Source organism: Eucalyptus grandis, chromosome 3 (assembly GCF_016545825.1).
Source record: "Eucalyptus grandis isolate ANBG69807.140 chromosome 3, ASM1654582v1, whole genome shotgun sequence".
In the NCBI taxonomy this organism is placed as follows: domain Eukaryota; kingdom Viridiplantae; phylum Streptophyta; class Magnoliopsida; order Myrtales; family Myrtaceae; genus Eucalyptus; species Eucalyptus grandis.
Window position 1 is genome coordinate 63,698,996 of NC_052614.1, and position 19,007 is coordinate 63,718,002.

Below are 19,007 nucleotides of genomic sequence, written 5' to 3' on the forward strand. Positions count from 1 at the left end.
TTGGCTTTCTTGGATCTTCAAACCTTGGTGGTTGTTCCACATAGACTTCTTCTTGGATGAATCCATTGAGGAAGGCATTCTTTACATCCATATGGAATAACTTGAAATCTTTATAGCAAGCAAAAGAAAGTAATAATCTAATTGCTTATAACCACACTACTGGTGCATAGGTCTCGTCATAGTCTATCACTTCTTCTTGCGTATATCTTTTGGCCACGAGTCTTGCTTTGTTCCTGACCACTTTTCCTTTCTCATCCATCTTATTCTTGAAAACCCATTTTGTCCCAATAACAGACTTAACTTTAGGTTTAACAATTAGCTCCCAAATATCGTTGATGCTGAATTATCTGAGCTCTTTTTGCATAACTTCGATCCGGCTTTCATCAGACAAGGCTTCTTCTACACTTTTGGGTTCCATCTCAGAAATAAGTGCTAGGGCACTAGACTCTTCTCGCCTTTTGGATCTGGTGCGAATTCCTTCATCAATATTGCCAATGATGAATTTTTTGGGATGACTTGACTTATGCTTCAAGTTGCTGGTTGATCAAGAGTCTACTGATCCTCTGCTTCGGTTGAGTCTTCTAGATCTGCTTGTTGTTGATTTCCAGAAGTCTAAACCTCTTCGGGGGAAGTAGACTTTGTAAAGTCTGGAACGGGTTCAGTGTGACATCCTGAAAATTTAGGTTATGATTTCAATCAGATAAGTCGGGCCTTTCATTGACGTGATTGTAGTGCTTTTCTTTAAGATGGCCACTCTCGGGATAACTAGACTATCCGGGGAAGCCATTAAGGAATTTTAATGCGATAGACCTGAGAATTCGATCAGGAATCGGTTTCTTGACCGTGCTCATCTTTAGAAGCTATTACGGCACAGTTAAAAATCGATTTGAGATCAGAGATAGATCTGTTCGACTGAGATGTGTGGCTAATTGTGGGTGACACCACTAAATTGGAAAATTCTCGTCGGCCGGCGCTAGACTGATTTCTCTATCGTTTTGGTACCTTGTGTCCGTATCATCGAGATTTTTACGACAACTAAGAGTCGCCAATGAGTCGAGTGGGTTCATTGTGGCTCGAAGAAAATTGACCATGAGTCAATTGCACTAAAAATTCTTGAAAACTACCCGGTAGACTAAGTCACACTAAAGACGCACCAGATTGAAATTAATTGCGAATTTGAACCCGATTACAAAAATTGAAAGTTTTGTGGTGTCACAATCTATTTTAGGAATGTCGACTCATCCTCCGAAGAATTTTTAGAGATTTCAAGATTTTTACAGAAAATCGATTTGGACGTATGCGGAAAAATAGTGGAAATTCGGAGGGGCCAAATTAAAGGAAATTTGGACTTCCAAGCCGAGTCTTTGAGTGTCAGGGGCTTATAGAAAATTGTATGGGCTTTTTCCTTAGCGAAATTGGACCTCGACTTAGAGAATCGGAGAAGAAATTGAAGTTTATGAGATGAAATTCAAAGCTTTGGTTGGGGGGTGCATTATTTACATCAAAATTGATTTATTATGGACTTATATTGTTGGAAAGAAATAGGGGACAAGGCATTGAATTGAAGAGATAAAATTGATTGACTTTAAGCCTCTCCAAGCTTGTCGAACACGTTCACCCAGCTGCCTCCGTCGCTGCCTCATCCCTTCATTTCTTCAGTTCTGTCTTCATTCATTCCTGCTTTGCTTTTCATTTTTCTCCATCCGCGACATCCCAAACGAAGACCGAGCAGCCCACTGAAGACCCCTGCAGCCGTTGCCTTCATGCCAGCGTCTCCTTCTCCACCGAGTTGCCAGCCGCTACCACGTCTTCCAGTCAACCTTGCTATCCCTCGGTGGAGTTGTTGACCCTTGCACAGCCAGCGTGCGCCAGCTGCTTCCTCGTCCGCTTCTCCGCCGCCTCACACGCCTACAGCAACGCACGAAGCTGTTGTTTCCTTCGCCAGCTCGTTGATCCACGCGTCTCCTCAGCCCACGAGTTCCACCGAAATTTCCAGTAGCTGCCTCCACCCACACGTTGCTTCAACCCAGCGTCTTCGGTCCACTGCAACGCCTCCACCAGCGAGCTTTAGTCCACGCATCTCCTCAGTCAACTGAAGCTGCCGCCCGCTCGTCCATATCCACCGAAGACAGGCCCACGAAGCCCACGCGAGTGCTAGTCCACGTCTTCTCCTTTCAGCAGCAACGACGTCCGCGTGTCTTGGCCCAACAGCAGCCCTTGCTGCTTCATCTCAGCCCGGCAGCCCAGCAGATCCAGCAATTTCGGCCCAGCATCCAACCCAGCAAAATCTTCAAGCCCAGCAGTTGGGCTATTTGAAGCCCACGAAAATTACAGCAGCCCAGTTTAGCCCAAGCCCGCGAAGCCAAGCCCAATTCAGCAACTCCCATGCCCAAGAAGCAGGCCCAAGCCCAGCTTTTTGCTGTGGGCTTGCAAGGCCTTTGGGCCTGGTCCGAGTATCCGTCGATGCCGCCAAAGATTCGAAATTCGGCCGCCATCGCAGTGTTTCGATCTTCACTTTGCACAAGTGAGTTTTGCTCACTAATCCCTTATTAGTCGGTTAATGATGCTTAGGGGTTTATTAGATTTAATTAAGTGCAATTAGGTGGATATATTAGATTAGAGTAATTAAATTAGAGACTTATCAATGCATGTTAGGCAAATGGATAGTGTAGTTAGCAAGGAAATAGGTCTTGATATTTATTGAACGAGTCTTAGTAATTTTCCGGACTCGTTTCGGCTTCCAATTAGGCATTACGGGCCTAAATTGGATTTATTGCATTTATTTAATATTTTCCGTAATTATTTAATTATTTAATTATTTTTCGGAAATTAGGTTGGAATAGTTGACGACTGAAATTTTATACTGATTATTGTGGTGCAATCCATTTATTTATTTGAGCGTTGAATTGTGCTGAATTGAATTAATAATGATTTTAGGATTTTATTCCTAAATTAATTAATTTTGGTAATTAATGGGAAAATTATTGGGCGTCAGTTTACAGCGCCAAAAATATGTAATGGGCTGTTGAAACTGGTGGGTTGTTCAAAAAGTGAAATTATGATATTTTGGCTAAGATCGACCATGTCCCCACACACGTCTATTTTATTGAGAATGATAAAAGATGGAATTTATTGAATGATTAGGATAGTATACTATATCATCCTACGGCTATGATATGTTAGCTTAGCGAAAGCAGTATACTGATGTACTATATCAGCCTGCGGGCCATATGTGAACTTAGCGAGAGTAGTATACCGGTATCCTTTATCAGTTTGCGGGTGATATATCAGCTTAGTGAGAGCAGTATACCTTAACCCTATCAGCTTAGTGCGAGCTATACTATCTATTTATTACCTTAGAGTGAGCAGTCTTGATATGGTTGGACTTTATATATAATATTGATTGAATTGACCATGGGATGGTCCGATGACATGTAATTGACTAAGTTGATTGATCGATGATTCGATCTGAGCTCTAAATCAACGTGATGACGTGATTCAATGATTGTATGAATTGACTGATTGATGTGATATAAGGCATCGGTAAATAACGTTGATTTGCAGGATGGAACTAGGGCCAAGGTAAGTCATCTGACTCATGTTGTGCTTAGGTAGCCTCTAAAGCGCATTGGCTTCCTAATCGGATCTTAGAGGGTAGAACTTGCTGAGACGTTGTCTCACTGGTTATTGTATAATCATTTTCAAGTCCTTAGATGATGTTGATGGAGAACCAAGAGCCCCGGAGTTTGGAAAGGTGGAGAGGCCAGAATCGGCAATTGAGTCTGACTAGTAGGTCATAGGACAGTTCCTTTTTGGAATGAGCCAACTTTTTTGTAAATAGTATGGTCTTGTAAATAAACATAGTTGTTTATAAAAAGTTTGTTTTGGTTTGAAAAATTGGCCCTACTTTTCTATCCCATTGAATTGTTGTCTGGGGATTATTTATCTGCTTCTGTATGTGCATTTAAAAATGAATGGGTTGGCGATGCGTCCTGGGACGTCACAATTTAATCGACCAAGGAGGGATGAACGCGTGCTCGGAGGATCGGGACGTGACATTCAGACTCTTCAAGTTGAGTCTGATTTGGTTGAGTCTCCTCAAATTTGACGTTCATAGATTCTATCACAGACTGAGTCTTTTTGTTAAAGACTCTATAAGTTTTACTTGTGATTGAATAATCAAGGAAGATTTCTTCAGGGTGCCATTTGTATTGTGTCTACATCAATTCTTTGACAAAAGGATGATCGCAGATGACATAGATAATAGAGTAGAAAAGAGAGCTTGAGTGACGAGAAGTGAGGCTCGGAAGGTTTGTGCATAGAGTAAGTCCATTGAGTTGAGCTGTTAAATACAATGGGTATATTAAAACTAGGAAACATTCAAGTGTGTGAGCATTTGTAATTCTATAATTCTTCTTTTCTTAGCAGAATATTTGCCGACTTTCCTCATGGATGCAGGTTTCGACATTCAAATTGAATCACGTAAATGTTCATGTGTCCTATTATTTTTTGTTTTATATGTTTGTCGATTTCCATAGCTTCTAATATAATTGCAAAGTTACGACGTCCTTCAGTCACGTCACAATTTCTCTGAGCTCCATTTCCCCCGTGGGATGGTGTTGTCTTAAAGTGAATGGAGGGCCGCCGAGGGCGAATAAAGAATTTTGATGAAGTTGTCGAGGGAGGTGATGGCAAATGGGACCTGTTTTTCACATTTTTGCTGGCAGTGGAAGAATCTGTTCTTTTATGTAGTCCAAGGAAATCCCATAAATTGTGGCGAACGAATCATGACATCGTGGAGCAAATCAAGAAACGTTTTTTTTTTTTGTTTTCTTTTGAAAATCATCCCTTCTCTGTCAAACTTTTTTCTTTTCTTCCCTATTTGTTTTTTGGCTCTTCCAATGCACTAGAATCTCGTTGTCTCCTAAATCCATATTGGCCGAAAATATGTTTTCTTGCTTTCCAAATTTTCTCATGTGCATTGCATATGGGAATTTTGGCCACAATAGGGTGGACAATGGGCTTGGCCGATTTTTTTTTGTTTTTAAACAGGCTTAATCCAGATTATTTAGCTCGAAACCAATCTGTACAAGTCCACTAACTCAGGTCCAGTTCAATTATATGAGTTTAATAATGCATAAAAATGCAATTAATATGTAGATGTATTTATTAATTTTCTGTTAGAGATCAGTGCCAGTTTCTCATTTTCTTTTTGCAACGAATAATCAGACAAAGTTACCAAATTTAGGTGCTAGCAGTTATCTGTTAAAGTTATGTGCGCATTCTCAAGGGAAGCCGGTATTTAACAAATGGGTGAAGCGAAGCAAAGGGAATTAAGGCCAATTCTTCCACACTCAAAGTAAAAACATTTTCCTTCACAGTAAAAAAATCATTTCATTAGGAGAGGGAAATGAGAGGTTTGAGTAAAAATATGCCACCGACTGAGGATCAAATGATTCGTTCAGATAACAAAGTTTGGTCAGTTTCATATCATCATAATATTTTTGAGATAAACAGCCTATGGTTTTCAAAATAATCGAAATCAACTATCCTGCGAGATTTGAGAGATTGTACTTTGCAAACACCGATGGAGGATGAAAGTTGTCGTCCTTTCATCGTCTTTCTTACCCTCCAGACGACTTTCCGATTCTGGTTCCACTAGTTCTTGTGGAACATTTGATGGTTCTTCAGCAATCTTTTCTTTGCCTTTTTGAGAGGTATATGCCCTCTTTGGTTGACTCTGCATAGGAGCTTCTAGTTCAGGAGCAGGGTTTGAGTAATTTTCAATTTCGCTCATAAGAAACTGAGCAGATGTCGTTGACTAGACTCAAAATATCCTCCGTTATAGCATCTTTCTCCTTGAGTGCATTCAGCATGTTCCTTACCACGCTGGCATTGTCAAACCTTGGTGAGTGAATAGTTGGAGGTGTTTCTGAAGTAGGTACAGAAACCGGTCCAGAAGATGGTCCTGGAATTGGAGTTTTGGGGGAAGAAGTAGGAAGGTTTTTTTGGCTTAAAGGGGGAAGTGTTCCTCGAATGTCTAACGAGAGGCGTCTCTTCACTCTCGTATTCCAGTGATATCGATGCTTCCTCGTCCCCTTGGAGCAGAAGAGAACACTGCCGTTCTTCTCTGTGATCTTCTCAGCCCAATATATCTCTTAGAAACAGTGTTTGCAACGTTGGGTGCCATTAGAGAGGATGATTATTCGCAAACAGAGTGAGGTTGAAGAAGATTTCTGGGATATATTAGAAGGATCGTGAACGAGGGTTTTGTGAACGAAAATTTGGCAACGCTTCAAGTGTAGAAAGAAGTGATTTTGACAGTTCCGAAAAAGGTTTGAATTCTGAAAAAAGTATGTTTGTCGAATCTCTAACAGGCTAATTAATATAGATGGAGGCGAGAAGAGGGGATAGAATCTCACTTTGTTATTTGTAGATGTAATTTCACTAAATTGACAACAATGGTAGTTCTAGATCCGTCCCATTAAGATTGCAACTTAAGTATAGGGCCCCTTTGTTAAGCTTCAATTGAAACTCATTTATAGGCAAAGACTATGCGTATTTATTATGATTGCTCGGTCATAATGTACAACCGTCATAAGGTCATGTCAAAAGCCAATTTTCTATTTGTAGGCGTTGGAGGACAACCATAAATGGATAGCGAGTTTGGTACGGTCTAGTTAGACCTGGCCCTATAAATCCAAGCCACCCTAACCAAACTTATATTGATTTTGCATTAGCGACACCCTGTCAATTAAGGGCGACTGAATTTGGGGGAATTATTTTTGCCATATTTAGGGGTGCTTCTCCCTCTACATAGGATTTTGTGATATTTGCGATTGATAGCAAGATTGATAGTAGACGGCTTGTCGCTTTTATTGAGGTTCCAATAATGAGTACTGTTAAAAATCTGCCTATATGGATAATAAAAGACAAATAATCATCTAATAGAATTTGACATTGACATGGCTTTAAGTGAAATAGTAATGATATCATTTTGTCTAGAAAATCATCTATTAGAACCTTGCCAAAAAGTAAATGTGGCATGCGGGTGTAAATTAAGGGTTTTGATGTCACAAGAAAAAGTTTAGAGTAAATATGTTATGGTTTGGGATTTTTTTATGTCACAAAGAAAATTCGGTCTAAATATGTCATTGTGGATATATTTTGGGATTTCTTGTGACTTTTTCAATTTAAAATTTATTATATATAAAAATATATATATCCCATAGTAAAAATTGCTAAATAAGCATTTAGGTTTATACCATGAAAACTCCAAACTAATATATTTGTGATAAATTTACCAAAGTTACCCTAAGCTAATTATTTGACCATAAAAAAATCCCAAATTGGTACATTTATGACAAATTTACCCTTTGTTAGTTTCCATTTAATTGAATTAATATCATAAAAAATCACAAATCAGTACATTTATGACAACGAAGGTTAAAACTCGAAACTGGTATACCTGTCAACTATTACGTGTCATCTAACGTAGCAATTTGTGGATAAAATTTAATGAAAATTAACGGAGAGTAAATTTGTCACGGGTACATAAGTTTCGGTTTTTTGTGGTCAAAAAATTAATTTAGAGTAAATTTATCACATATGTATCGGTTTTGGGTTTTTCGTGGCATTAACCCAAAGCATTTTGATGGCAGACATAACAATATGCCGACTAACGAACAAAATTTATAACATGAAATGAATCAATTTAATGGTCTTCACAAAATTGTGCTACAATACTAGAAGCAGTTTTTGAGTGATAATTGTTCGTAAGTTCTAAACCTATTTAATGGCCAATATTGTTATAAACTTTTAGTTTTATCAATTTAGCTTTAAATATTTTTACAATTTTTTTAAATTTTTGATTTTTCTATTCTTTTATTTTCTTTGTTTTTCCATTGTCCATCTTCTTGAAAGGGCTAGTGTAGGCCGATGGGGCCTTGAAGATGGCCTGCGCAAAATTGAAAAAATAAAATAAAAATATCAGATATTTTAAAAAAATTACAAACATAGGACCCATATTGACCCGGATAATTATATTAAAAAAGTCATCAAAATTTTATGACTAAATTAGTCAAACTGAAAAATTTAATATTGAAATAGCATTGTACAATAGGTTCAGGACTCTTTAGATAATTTTGCCTTATTTTTCAATAGAAAAAAATGGGATAAATGCATTAGAAGTTCTAAAAATTATCATGAAAGTGCAATTAAGTTTTAAAACTTTCAAAAAGTGCAATTAAGTCATAAAACTTGTCACCAAAGTGCAATTAAGTCCTAAAACTTATTACGAAAGTACAATCGTGTCCTAAAACTTTCAAAAGGTGTTAATGGAAGGACTTGATTGAAATAATTAGACAAGTTTTATGACTCAATTGCACTTTTGAATTGAGGACTCAATTGGACTTTCGTGACAAATTTCAAGACTTGATTGCATTTTTTGAAAGTTTTAGAAATCAATTATACTTTTGTGACAAGTTTTAGAACTTTCAATACACTTATCCCGATGAAAAAGTAAAAACTTACAGAATTTTTATGATATTTGGCCATCAAACTATTTCTCTTTTGTCTACTAATGCTGATTTCCTTTTATTAGGAGACAATAGGTTTTATCGACTCATTTTAGAAAAAAAAAAGATTTAGTCGAAAGATGCAAAAAGATTTCTAATCACGATGATAGTTGAATGCATGCGTGGGATCCTTCGAGAAATTTTGAGTAGATCCTAAGCACGAGATTCTTATTTATGCAAATCAATAATTGCATTTCCAAGGCTATAAACTTTTTTCTATGACCGGTGCTCAACAACAACACCATCTATATAAAGCGGGGTTAGCATACTGAGAGATTCACTACAACTTTCGCAATGGCTCTTCCTGTTTTGTTCACAAGCTTCGTCCCCTCCTCAATCAGCCATAACCAACCCTCTCTCTTGTCCTTTAGACACCCTCGCTGCTCCTCCTCCTCCTTCTCCTCAGGTGCTAAATCGGTGACATGCGCCGCGACGATCGAGAATCCAGAGATTGTGAGACGATCGGCAAATTGGAAACCTAATGTGTGGGACTACGAGTTTCTTCAGTCACTCAGAGTTGATTACACGGTAATAATCCTTTTTGGTTCGGCACAATACCTAGCCTGGGTATGTTCTATGGAAAATGTTCACATCTCGGTCCTGAACTTTGTATTCCTTTTTTTTCCAATCTTGTCCTTGAACTTGTGGGAATTCCCTATCAAATTTCTTGGTCTATGGTTCTGGCAAATTGAAGCTCATGCGCGTGTCAAAGCTAGCGGAAAGTATGATGCAGAAAACTCGGTACAAGTTTTAAGTTCAAGGATCATGTTGAGAAGGGGAAAAAACAACAACATAAGTTGAAGATCGTATGGGTGCTTTTCCCTACTTTCTTTTTACTTTGATGAGATAAGAGTCCACAACACCCAAAATGGCATAGAAATAAAAACGAAACTGTATTCTGAATTTGATATAAGGATGTATCCTACTTGAGTACTTTTGTATACGACCAACCACTGCCACTCTATCAAATACGACCGACATAACAATATTCCATAGAGATACTAATAAACTCGATCAAAATGGCATATTCTCAACAATGCTTACTCTGCTTATGTATTACTTTTGATTAAGATCTCATTTTTCTGAATGTTTCACGTGCCTAGGAGGATAAATATGCCGAGCAAGTCCAAAGGTTGAAGGAAGAAATCAAGGGTCTATTCAACAGGGAGATGAACCAGGTGGCCAAGCTCGAGTTCATTGACGTGGTTCAAAGACTCGGACTAGGATACCATTTTGAGACGGAGATAAAAAACGCTCTCAGTTCCATCTATGACAACACCGGATATGCTCAACTTTTGAACGATCTCTATGCAATTTCCCTTGGATTTCGGTTACTTAGACAACATGGATACAACATACGGCAAGGTATTCACCGTATGGCTACCCTTTTGCAAATCATGTTGATGCATCAAAAGTTACCTTACCGTTCCTTTTTTTGGACATATAGATGTGTTTCAACAATTTATGAACAAGACGGGCACATTCAACGAATCACTCAATAAGGATGTGAAGGGGCTTCTTGGTCTCTATGAAGCTTCTTTTCATGGATTGGAAGGTGAAACCATGCTTGATGAAGCGAGGAACTTTGCTTCTAAGCATCTAAAGGATCTAAACCTTGACAAAGTTCCCACTATGTTAGCGAGTTACGTGAGTCATACATTAGATATACCGATCCACTGGAGGCCAAATAGGTTGGAGGCTCGGTGGTTCATGGACATGTACGAGAAACAACAAGACATGATCCCTTCCTTGCTGCGATTGGCTAAATTAGACTTCAATCTAGTGCAATCAGTCCACAAGAAGGAAGTTAGCAATATGGCAAGGTATATGCAAGCACTCTAAATATAAGTTCATGCAAACACCAAACCTGTAGGAGCGCATTTAGATCAACTTAGTTGTTGCATGGTAAATTTCTCAGGTGGTGGGTTGAACTTGGCGCAAACAAGATGACCTTCTTCAGAGACAGATTGGTGGAACACTATTTTTGGAATTGCACCATGGTTTTTGAACCTCAATATACAGCTTACAGGGAAATGACGACGAAGCTCGCTTGTATGGTGACACTTATCGATGATGTTTATGATGTATACGGAACATTGGAAGAACTCGAGCTCTTAACAGATTTTCTTGTTAGGTTAGTGTTATATGATTACTATCATCATTTTCCCTCGTAACTATTGTTGCCAAGAGAAACGACAAGCAATTAAATAGTCTCTGAATGACACAAGGGATACAAAAAATTTTGATAGTTCTATGATATAAATTCTCCGATGTATTTTGAACATATCACTTTTTAAGTTAGATTTTTTTCCCTCTATATAATTGATTGGTATGGGCAATTAAGTAGTAGTAAGTACTAACCTTCATTGTTATCACTAAAAGTATATCGGGTGCTGGTAAAATTTACAAAATGTTGAAATGGTGATATCTTATCCAGGTGGGACATCACAGAAATCGATAAGCTTCCTCCAACAATAAGGGATAGTTACATGGCCTTGTACAACACGACCAACGAAATTGGGTATTGGACGATGAGAGAGCTAGGAATCAACACCATTCCTTACATGCGAAAAGTGGTAATCTCGCTGAATCTTTCACCTAATAATTTCTAGCCCGTGCAAGGCAACTTACTTTTCTACTTCTGACTTTCGTAATGAAACTTCTATTTAAACATCTGAGAATTCGAAAAATGTACGAGAGAAGAATGTCCCCTGGCTTTGTCATCGACACACTTTTTTCAAATTTCAATCCTCTAGTGGGCGGATGAATGCAAGGCATACATAAAGGAGGCCCATTGGTATAACAAGGGCATCAAACCGACATTGAAGGAGTACATGGACAATGCGGTGGATTCAATCGGAGGTTCGATTATGCTATTGGGCAGCTACTTCCTAACCACGGACAAATTGACGGAAGAGGGGCTTGATTATGTGTCGAAAATCCCGAGTGTCATGCATTGCTCTACCAAGATCCTTCGACTCAACAATGATCTCAGTACCTCATCGGTAAATTACTTTGACATTTATCTTTCTCCTTTTGTATAATTGCTTACGAAGAGAAAGCACGTCATTGATGGATTCAAAAATACGTGCTTTTCTTTTTAATATGTTCGATAAGGATCCTGAGACTTATGTTTGTGAAACATCAATGTCATTCATGGTCAGTATGAATTGGCACGAGGAGACAACTTCAAGGCGCTAGAATGCTACATGAATGAAACCGGCGCCTCGGAAGAGGCCGCGCGAGAGCATGTCAAGCAAATGGTGCATGAGACCTGGAAGAGGATGAACAAAGATGTGTTTGAGGACTACCCATATTCTGGGCTCGGGCCTTTTCTCGACGCTTGTCTGAACTTTGCACGAGCTTCTCAATGCTTTTACCAGTACGGAGACGGACACGGCCTTCCTGATAACGAAACAAAGGACCACCTTGTAAGGGCACTATTCGACCCTGTGCCCCTCGATTAGGGATGCATATTACCGACAGAGGTGTCGCTGTTGGAGAGAGCCTATCGACTTACGTGTTATTATTAGCTTTTGGGCTGGGTGGCTCTAGAAGCTCTAAGACTTTGAAATTGTTGTAATACGATAGATGGGCACTGTACGAGCTCCATAAAATTTGCCGGGGAACCTCATGCTATTCAGGGCTTTGAGTTGTGGTTGATATAAATAATTGATAATAAAACTTGTGGTGATTATTGATATTGAATTTTTAGTCGATGAGTCGAAAAGATAAAAAAATCAAGATTTTGGTTTCCAATCGTGATGGAGCCAATTTCTCACTAAAAAAAATATCGTTTCTCATTTCTTTATTTTGTATTGTTACTTTTAAGGAATTTCCAATTCATTTTCGAGAAAAATTCGAAAAGTCAAATAGTTAACTTTCGAGTTGACTTTTTGGTCAATTCTTTGATCAAAAGTCAATCCCGAGTCAAAAATCGACTTTTCACCTAAATTTCACTTTCATAATCAATTTTTCAAAAATTCAAAGATTTGACCAAAAAATCAACATTTAAAATAAAAATCAACTAAAAGGTTCACTTTTGGTCAAACCTTTGATTAAAAAATAGAAAAATAAAAAATCCATAAAAACACTTCTTTTAGCGTCAATTTGATTTGTATGTCGAAAATTTCACAAAATTCAACTTGTTTTTCCAAATTTTTCGATTTTAGGTTCTAAATTGTCCAAAAATGAAATTACTTTTGTTTTAGTTATAGTTAGGTGTAGTCCAATTTACGACATTTGGTCTAGGGACTATTTTAAACCCATTCGTTCACTTGAATTTGCAAATTACCACATTGAAAGACAAGTCGCCATTTTGAGCCCTACTTAGAGGGCCAACAGATAATCGATTTTCACTTAATTTCTTAAGATAGGTTCGAATCAGAGACTAATTTTGAGAAATTCACATTTGAACTCCCCGATTTGAGGAATTTTACTCTCTTGAGTATAAGAAAATCAAGCAATCGAGTTTCAATCAGAGAAATTCAAGTTGACCCATTAAAGTCTATGGTTCAATTGTATGGACCTAGGTCCAATTTTAATATTGGATCTAAGTTCATTTTTTACCTAAGCTTGGACGCTTCAATTTAAAGCCAATTTGAATACATTAGATGATTCTACACATGGGTAATTTGTCACGCCTCAATCCTCTGAGCACATGCTCATCCCTTTGCGATCGAGTAATAGTGACGTCCCAGGACACATCGCCGACCCATTCGTTTTAATGCACATGCGGAAGCAGATAAATAATCCCCAAACAATAACATAATGAGATAGAAAAGTAGGGCCATAATTTTTCAAAACCAAACCACACTTATATATACATATCACGATTAGTCATATACAACACAAACTTATATATAAATATATCTATCTATCTATCTATCTATCTATCTATCTATCTATCTATCTATAAGTTCTACAAAACAGGGGTGGGCTTCACAAACTATGGGTCCTCGTCCTCCTCTCCATCATCCTCGATTTCACCTTCTTCCACATACCAACTAGAGCCTTTATTAGACTGCATTGGGGACTTTGGTACTTCAAGAGCCGGGTCTACTGCGTTTACGACCGAGCCTTGAGAAGGATCTGTTGTGCCCTTTCCAAAAGCGACCTCCAGAACGTACAGAGGAATCTCAGACTTCGGTATGGGACCCTCTCTCTAGCCATTTTGAGTTTGGTGGTACCACGATCTGTATCGGTGGGGCATCTTCTAGGTGAGACCCGTATTGACCCAGACGATGGACCTTACCAACTCATAAGTCCAGCCGCTAGAGCTCCCATGCAACGGAATATAGGATGTTTGCTTTGTAACCTTCTTAGGCCGTCCAAAAAAATCAGGAGCTGCCATCTAAGGACCTGAAATGTTATCCTACAACAGGGTGAGACGACATCTCAGCGAGTTCTACTCCTTAAGACCTGACTAGGAAGAAAATACGCCCCAAGGGCTGCCTAAGCACAAACATAGGTTGGAGGACTTACCTTGGCCTCAATCTCTTCTTGTAAGTCAGTTTAATTCGTAAACTCAATCAATCATTTCAATTCACTAAATCAGATCAAACTATCGATCAATCGACTCAGTCGATTATATGTCATCACGACCATCTCTTGGTTGGTCCAGTCGATACTATCTAATAAGTCCAATCACGTCAGGACTGCTCCCTCTAAGTTGATAATAAATAGTATAGCTCGCTTTAAGCTGATAAATAGTATATTGCTCTCTATCTAAGCTGGCATATCAAGCCTGCAGGCGGATATAGTATGCTAATAATACTCACTCTAAGCTGATCAGGTATACTGCTTTTTATCTAAGCTAACATATCAAAGCCCGTAGGTTGATATAGTATATCGACATTGCTCACTCTAAACTGATAAATAATATTGCTCGTTCTAAGCTGATAAGGTATACTGCTCTCTTAATAAGCTTCCATATCAGAGTCCATGGGTTAATATAGTATACCACCCCAATCAAATAACCAATTCATCATTTTTATCATACTCAATAAAAATACTTGTGTGTGGGTACATGATCGGCCTTAGCCAAAATACAATATTTTCACTTTTGAATATCCCACTAATTTCAACAATCCCAAAATAGATTTTGGCACTGTAGACCGACGCCCGGTAATTTTCTAATTAATTACCAAAATTATCATTTTCTGAGATAATTACCCACAAACATCAATTACACTCAATTTGCACCAAATAACAGTCAAATAAATAAATAGATCAAACCATTGAAATCAGCACGAAATTTCAGTCACCGGCTATCCTGGTCTAATTTTCGGAAAATAAATAATCAATTAAATAATTACGAAAAATAATTGTTAAATGCAAATAAATAGAACTTAGGCCTGTAAAGCTTAATTAAAAGCCGAGACAGATCTGGAAAATTTTTGAATCACTCTAGATAAATACTAGAGCTTGTCTAGGCCCTAATTACACTACTCTAACCACCTAACATGCAATAATAATAAATTAAATTGCTAATCTAATCTAACTATCCACCTAATCAATACTTAGACTAAACTAAACAACCCTCAAATGTCATTAACTTACTAAGTAAGAATTAGTGAGTTAAAATCACTTATTTAATGATCCGATCGGATCAAAACGATGGGGGCGCAACGGGGGTTGGAAAACTTCAAAGCGGGCTTGCCTTTCGGAGTCGGGAACACACTAAAAATGAGTGAACAAAGGTCTTTGTGGAGACCCACTTAGCTTGCTCTCTGTCTGGTGCTGGTTGGTGGTTGCCGAAGCTTCTCCGGTGGCTGGCTGAGGGAGAAACGGGCTGAGATGGCTAAACCGGGTCTAGGCAGGGCTGGACGACGCTTCACGGCAGCGGAGGGAGCTCTGGTGGTGGCGGGATGAGCTCGAGTAGCTCTGGAGGGGCCTGGACTTGCGATTGAGGTTGAACGATGGCCTGGAACGACGGGGGACACGCGCGAATAGGGTGAGGCGTGCGACTGCTGCTGCTTGGGGTTCGGTGGTGGTGTGCGATGGTTGCGACGGTGGAGGGAAGTAGCTGGCTCTTCTTCTCGGTTTGCTGAGCTTCGAAGATGAAGAAGGAGGAGGAGAAAGGAATGCTCGGCGGTGGGGAAGAAGGAGTGGGTAAGGGAACCACTTAGTTTCTCTCTCTTATCCCTTTGTTCCCTCAAACATGGCCTACCATGTGTGTTGTCTTCCACCACCTAATTCCAACCCTCAAACCCTTCTAGAAGCCTATTGAAATGGTCCAAATGTTGAGGGGCTATTCGAGACACATGATAGGAGATTCGAGTTATTTTATAAAAGTTGTTCAAATAAATGGTGGAAAAGTTTCCTTTAGTGGAAATAGAAAATGAAGAATTGTTGGATGTGGAATCGTGAAAATTGGAAGCCTGACTATCAACAATGTCTCCTTGGTGGAAAGTCTGAATTACAATCTACTCAGTATAAGTCAGCTTTGCGATACTGGATTCAAAATAAATTTCCAAGAAGGCATCTGTTCAGGAATGAGTAAAGACTTCTCTCAATCTTTCATTGGACAAAGGCATGTGAACATTTACCTTCTGGATATAAAACCATAAAGTTCTCAGTGTCTTATATCTATTCAAGATGAAGCAAATCTTTGGCATCAAAAGCTTGGTCATGTTAACATGAAGCAGAATGCCAAGATTTCTTCCAAGAAGCTTGTTCGTGGTCTTCCCAACCTGACTTATCAAAAGTCTGAATTATGCACTCCATGTGTATTGAGAAAATAGGTTAGAAGTTCATTTAAACCTGTAAATCAAGTTTCTAACAATCGAGCTTTGCAGCTTCTGCATAAAGATCTCTTTGGACCAACCAGAACTCAAAGTATTGGTGGAAAGAAATACTACCTAGTAATCGTGGATCATTACTCTCACTTTACTTGGGTTTACTTTCTAGTAAATAAGTCTGAAGCCTTCTCTCACTTCTCAAAGTTTGCCAAGAAGGTTTAGAATGAAAAATTATATGTTATTTCAAGCATACGAACTGACCATGAAGGTGAGTTTGAAAATCAAGACTTTGCGAAATTTTGTGATTAATCTGGTTTCCAGCATGTTCTCTTCTCCATACACTTGAGAAAAAAAATGGGGCCGTGGAAAGAAAGAATAGATCCTTACATGAGATGGCTAGAACCCTTTTAATTGAGAGCAACATATCCTCTCGATTTTGGGTAGAAGCAATTTCTACAGCTTACTACATCATCAACAGAGTGTTCTCGAGGCCTATTCTAGAGAAAACTCCATATGAAGTGTATAAAGGAAAGAAACCAAATGTTTCTTACTTTCATGTCTTTGGTTGTAAATGTTCATTTGATCTTTTTCTTGATAGTGATCTGCAATTATAAGAAGAACTCAAGTTTTATTTGATACCCAAATTTTTTTGGGTCTAGGAGAGTTGTTAGAGAAAACTCCTTTATTGTTTTGAAGTTGACAAAACGTTTTTAAAAGACTAGTTTGAAGACTTGCAGACTCAAGTGTTATAGTCTGAAGAACTCCAAACTCTATCGTCAAAGTCTAAAGACCGCCATACTTTAATCTCAAAGTCTGCCCTCACTGACAGGTTCCAGATCGAAGAATGAAGACTTATCCAGATGCGGGATTATTTTCAAGGATTCGGTTCGTATGGTTTGTGGAAGACCTTATGGCTGGATATAGCATCTACTTGATTGATTATTCTTATTGGATTCAAGTCCGATATGAAGATCTTTTTGAAGGCGAACAAAATTGGAAGGTTCTACTTATGGAAACCAAGATCCTGATTATATGGATGAGCAAGATTGATGGGCTCTCATCATATTCCTAAAACGACTTGAGATCTCATTGATTGATTTTGTCCAACGGGTAGATTGGAAGAACTCTTTTGGAAAGTGCCAATGGTCATGAAGGCATGGAGGAGTATTTAAGGCGGATTCTCCAGCTGTTTGAAGTAGTATGTGTGAAAGACAAATTTCAAAGTCTGAAGCTTTCTAGCTCTTTCCTTTCTCATTCATCGAGCTCAAAATTATATCCAAAAGAGAGAGAGTTTTAGTGAGACTTTGTGAGAAACCAGGAGAAACTCTTCACTGAAAAAGTCGAGATCACAAGCTGTAAAACTCTTTTGATTCATAGTGAAATCTAGCTAGTGGGCTGTCAGTGCGGGAGAGTGGACATAGGCTTGATCTAAGCCGAACCACAATAAATCTTGTGTTTCTATTCTCTTTCCCTGAATTCCTTATTTTAATTCGTGATTTTATATAATTGTTTAAAGCTTATTACGTCCTTAGTTTATTATCTTCTAAAGGCAATTTACTTTCATTAAGTCTTGCGAAAATTTTTATTTACACCCATTCACCCCCCTCTAGGTGCTGATACTAGCCCTCTCAATTGGTATTAGAGCTTGTGTGCTCATTTTATTGAAGTATTTTTACTTCTGAGTTAAAGATCTATGGCTACTATTTTGACTCCAGGTTTGGTTGAAGGCCAAAGCAACACCAGACCTCCTAACTTTGATGGGAAGGCATTCCTAAGATCGAAAGATCCTTTGGAATGAGATGTGATAGAAAAAAGGGATCAATCCCAAAGCTACAACAACCTCAGAAAGAGGAAAGGAAGTTGTAGATGCTGGCGAAATGACACACGAAGAATTAACCAAGAGATAAGCTCTTGATACTAAAGCTATCTACTCTTTATATTGTGCATTATCTTCTACTGAGTATAACCGAATTTCTTCCTATGAAACAGCTAAAGAAGTTTGGGATAGATTGCACGTTACCTATGAAGGAACTAATTGAGTAAAGGAAATGAAAATCAATATTTTACTAGAACAATATGAAGCCTTCAAGATGAAGCTTGGGGAATCCATCACTGATATGTTCAATCGTTTCACTAAAATTGTAAATGGATTAGCATATCAAGGACAACCAATATCAGGACCAATGAAGGTCAATAAACTGCTGCGTGGACTCTCCAAGGACTGGAATCACATGAAGACTTCAATTAGAGAAACCCAGAGAATCATGCCTCTTTTAGTAGACGAACTTGTAGGCACACTTCAATCATATGAAGTGGAGAAAATCAATGAGGAAGAATATCCCAAAGGTAAGAAGTCAATTGCTTTAAAATATAACGATGATTATGATGATATAGATTCAGAAGAAGACATGGACGATGAAGAACTAGCACTCGTGATCAGGAAATTCAGGAAGTTGAATAAAAAGGGAAGAAGATTCAACTGGAAGAAGCAAAGCACTCAAAAATTCCAGAACAAATCAATTGATGATGATGAAGTCAACAAAGATGTGATTTGTTTTGAATACAAGAAAAATGGGCACATTAGACCTAATTGCCCTCTGTTAAAGAAAAAGAAATGAAGAATTGAGAAATACAAGAAGGCTCTCAAAGTAGAGACATGGAGTGATACTAAATGCGAAGAAAGTGATGA

At 38.4% G+C, this 19,007-nt stretch overlaps 1 protein-coding gene across 1 annotated transcript; it reads left to right on the top strand.

The window, feature by feature from the left end:
* Window positions 1-8,870: 8,870 nt before the first annotated feature.
* LOC104429381 (beta-bisabolene synthase-like) lies at window positions 8,871-12,154 on the top strand. Its single transcript, XM_010042254.3, has 7 exons — window positions 8,871-9,104; window positions 9,680-9,941; window positions 10,024-10,399; window positions 10,495-10,710; window positions 11,014-11,152; window positions 11,333-11,581; window positions 11,741-12,154. The coding sequence occupies exons 1-7, from the start codon at window positions 8,871-8,873 to the stop codon at window positions 12,041-12,043; spliced, it is 1,779 nt and encodes a 592-aa protein (XP_010040556.1). The 3' UTR covers window positions 12,044-12,154.
* Window positions 12,155-19,007: the final 6,853 nt, after the last annotated feature.

Excerpts from the sequence above, each read along its gene's own strand:
- LOC104429381 (XM_010042254.3), top strand. The coding sequence starts at position 8,871 with ATGGCTCTTCCTGTTTTGTTCACAAGCTTCGTCCCCTCCTCAATCAGC. Across the intron at positions 10,711-11,013 it reads TTAACAGATTTTCTTGTTAG|GTGGGACATCACAGAAATCG; the intron begins GTTAGTGTTATA and ends TATCTTATCCAG. Across the intron at positions 11,582-11,740 it reads ATGATCTCAGTACCTCATCG|TATGAATTGGCACGAGGAGA; the intron begins GTAAATTACTTT and ends ATTCATGGTCAG.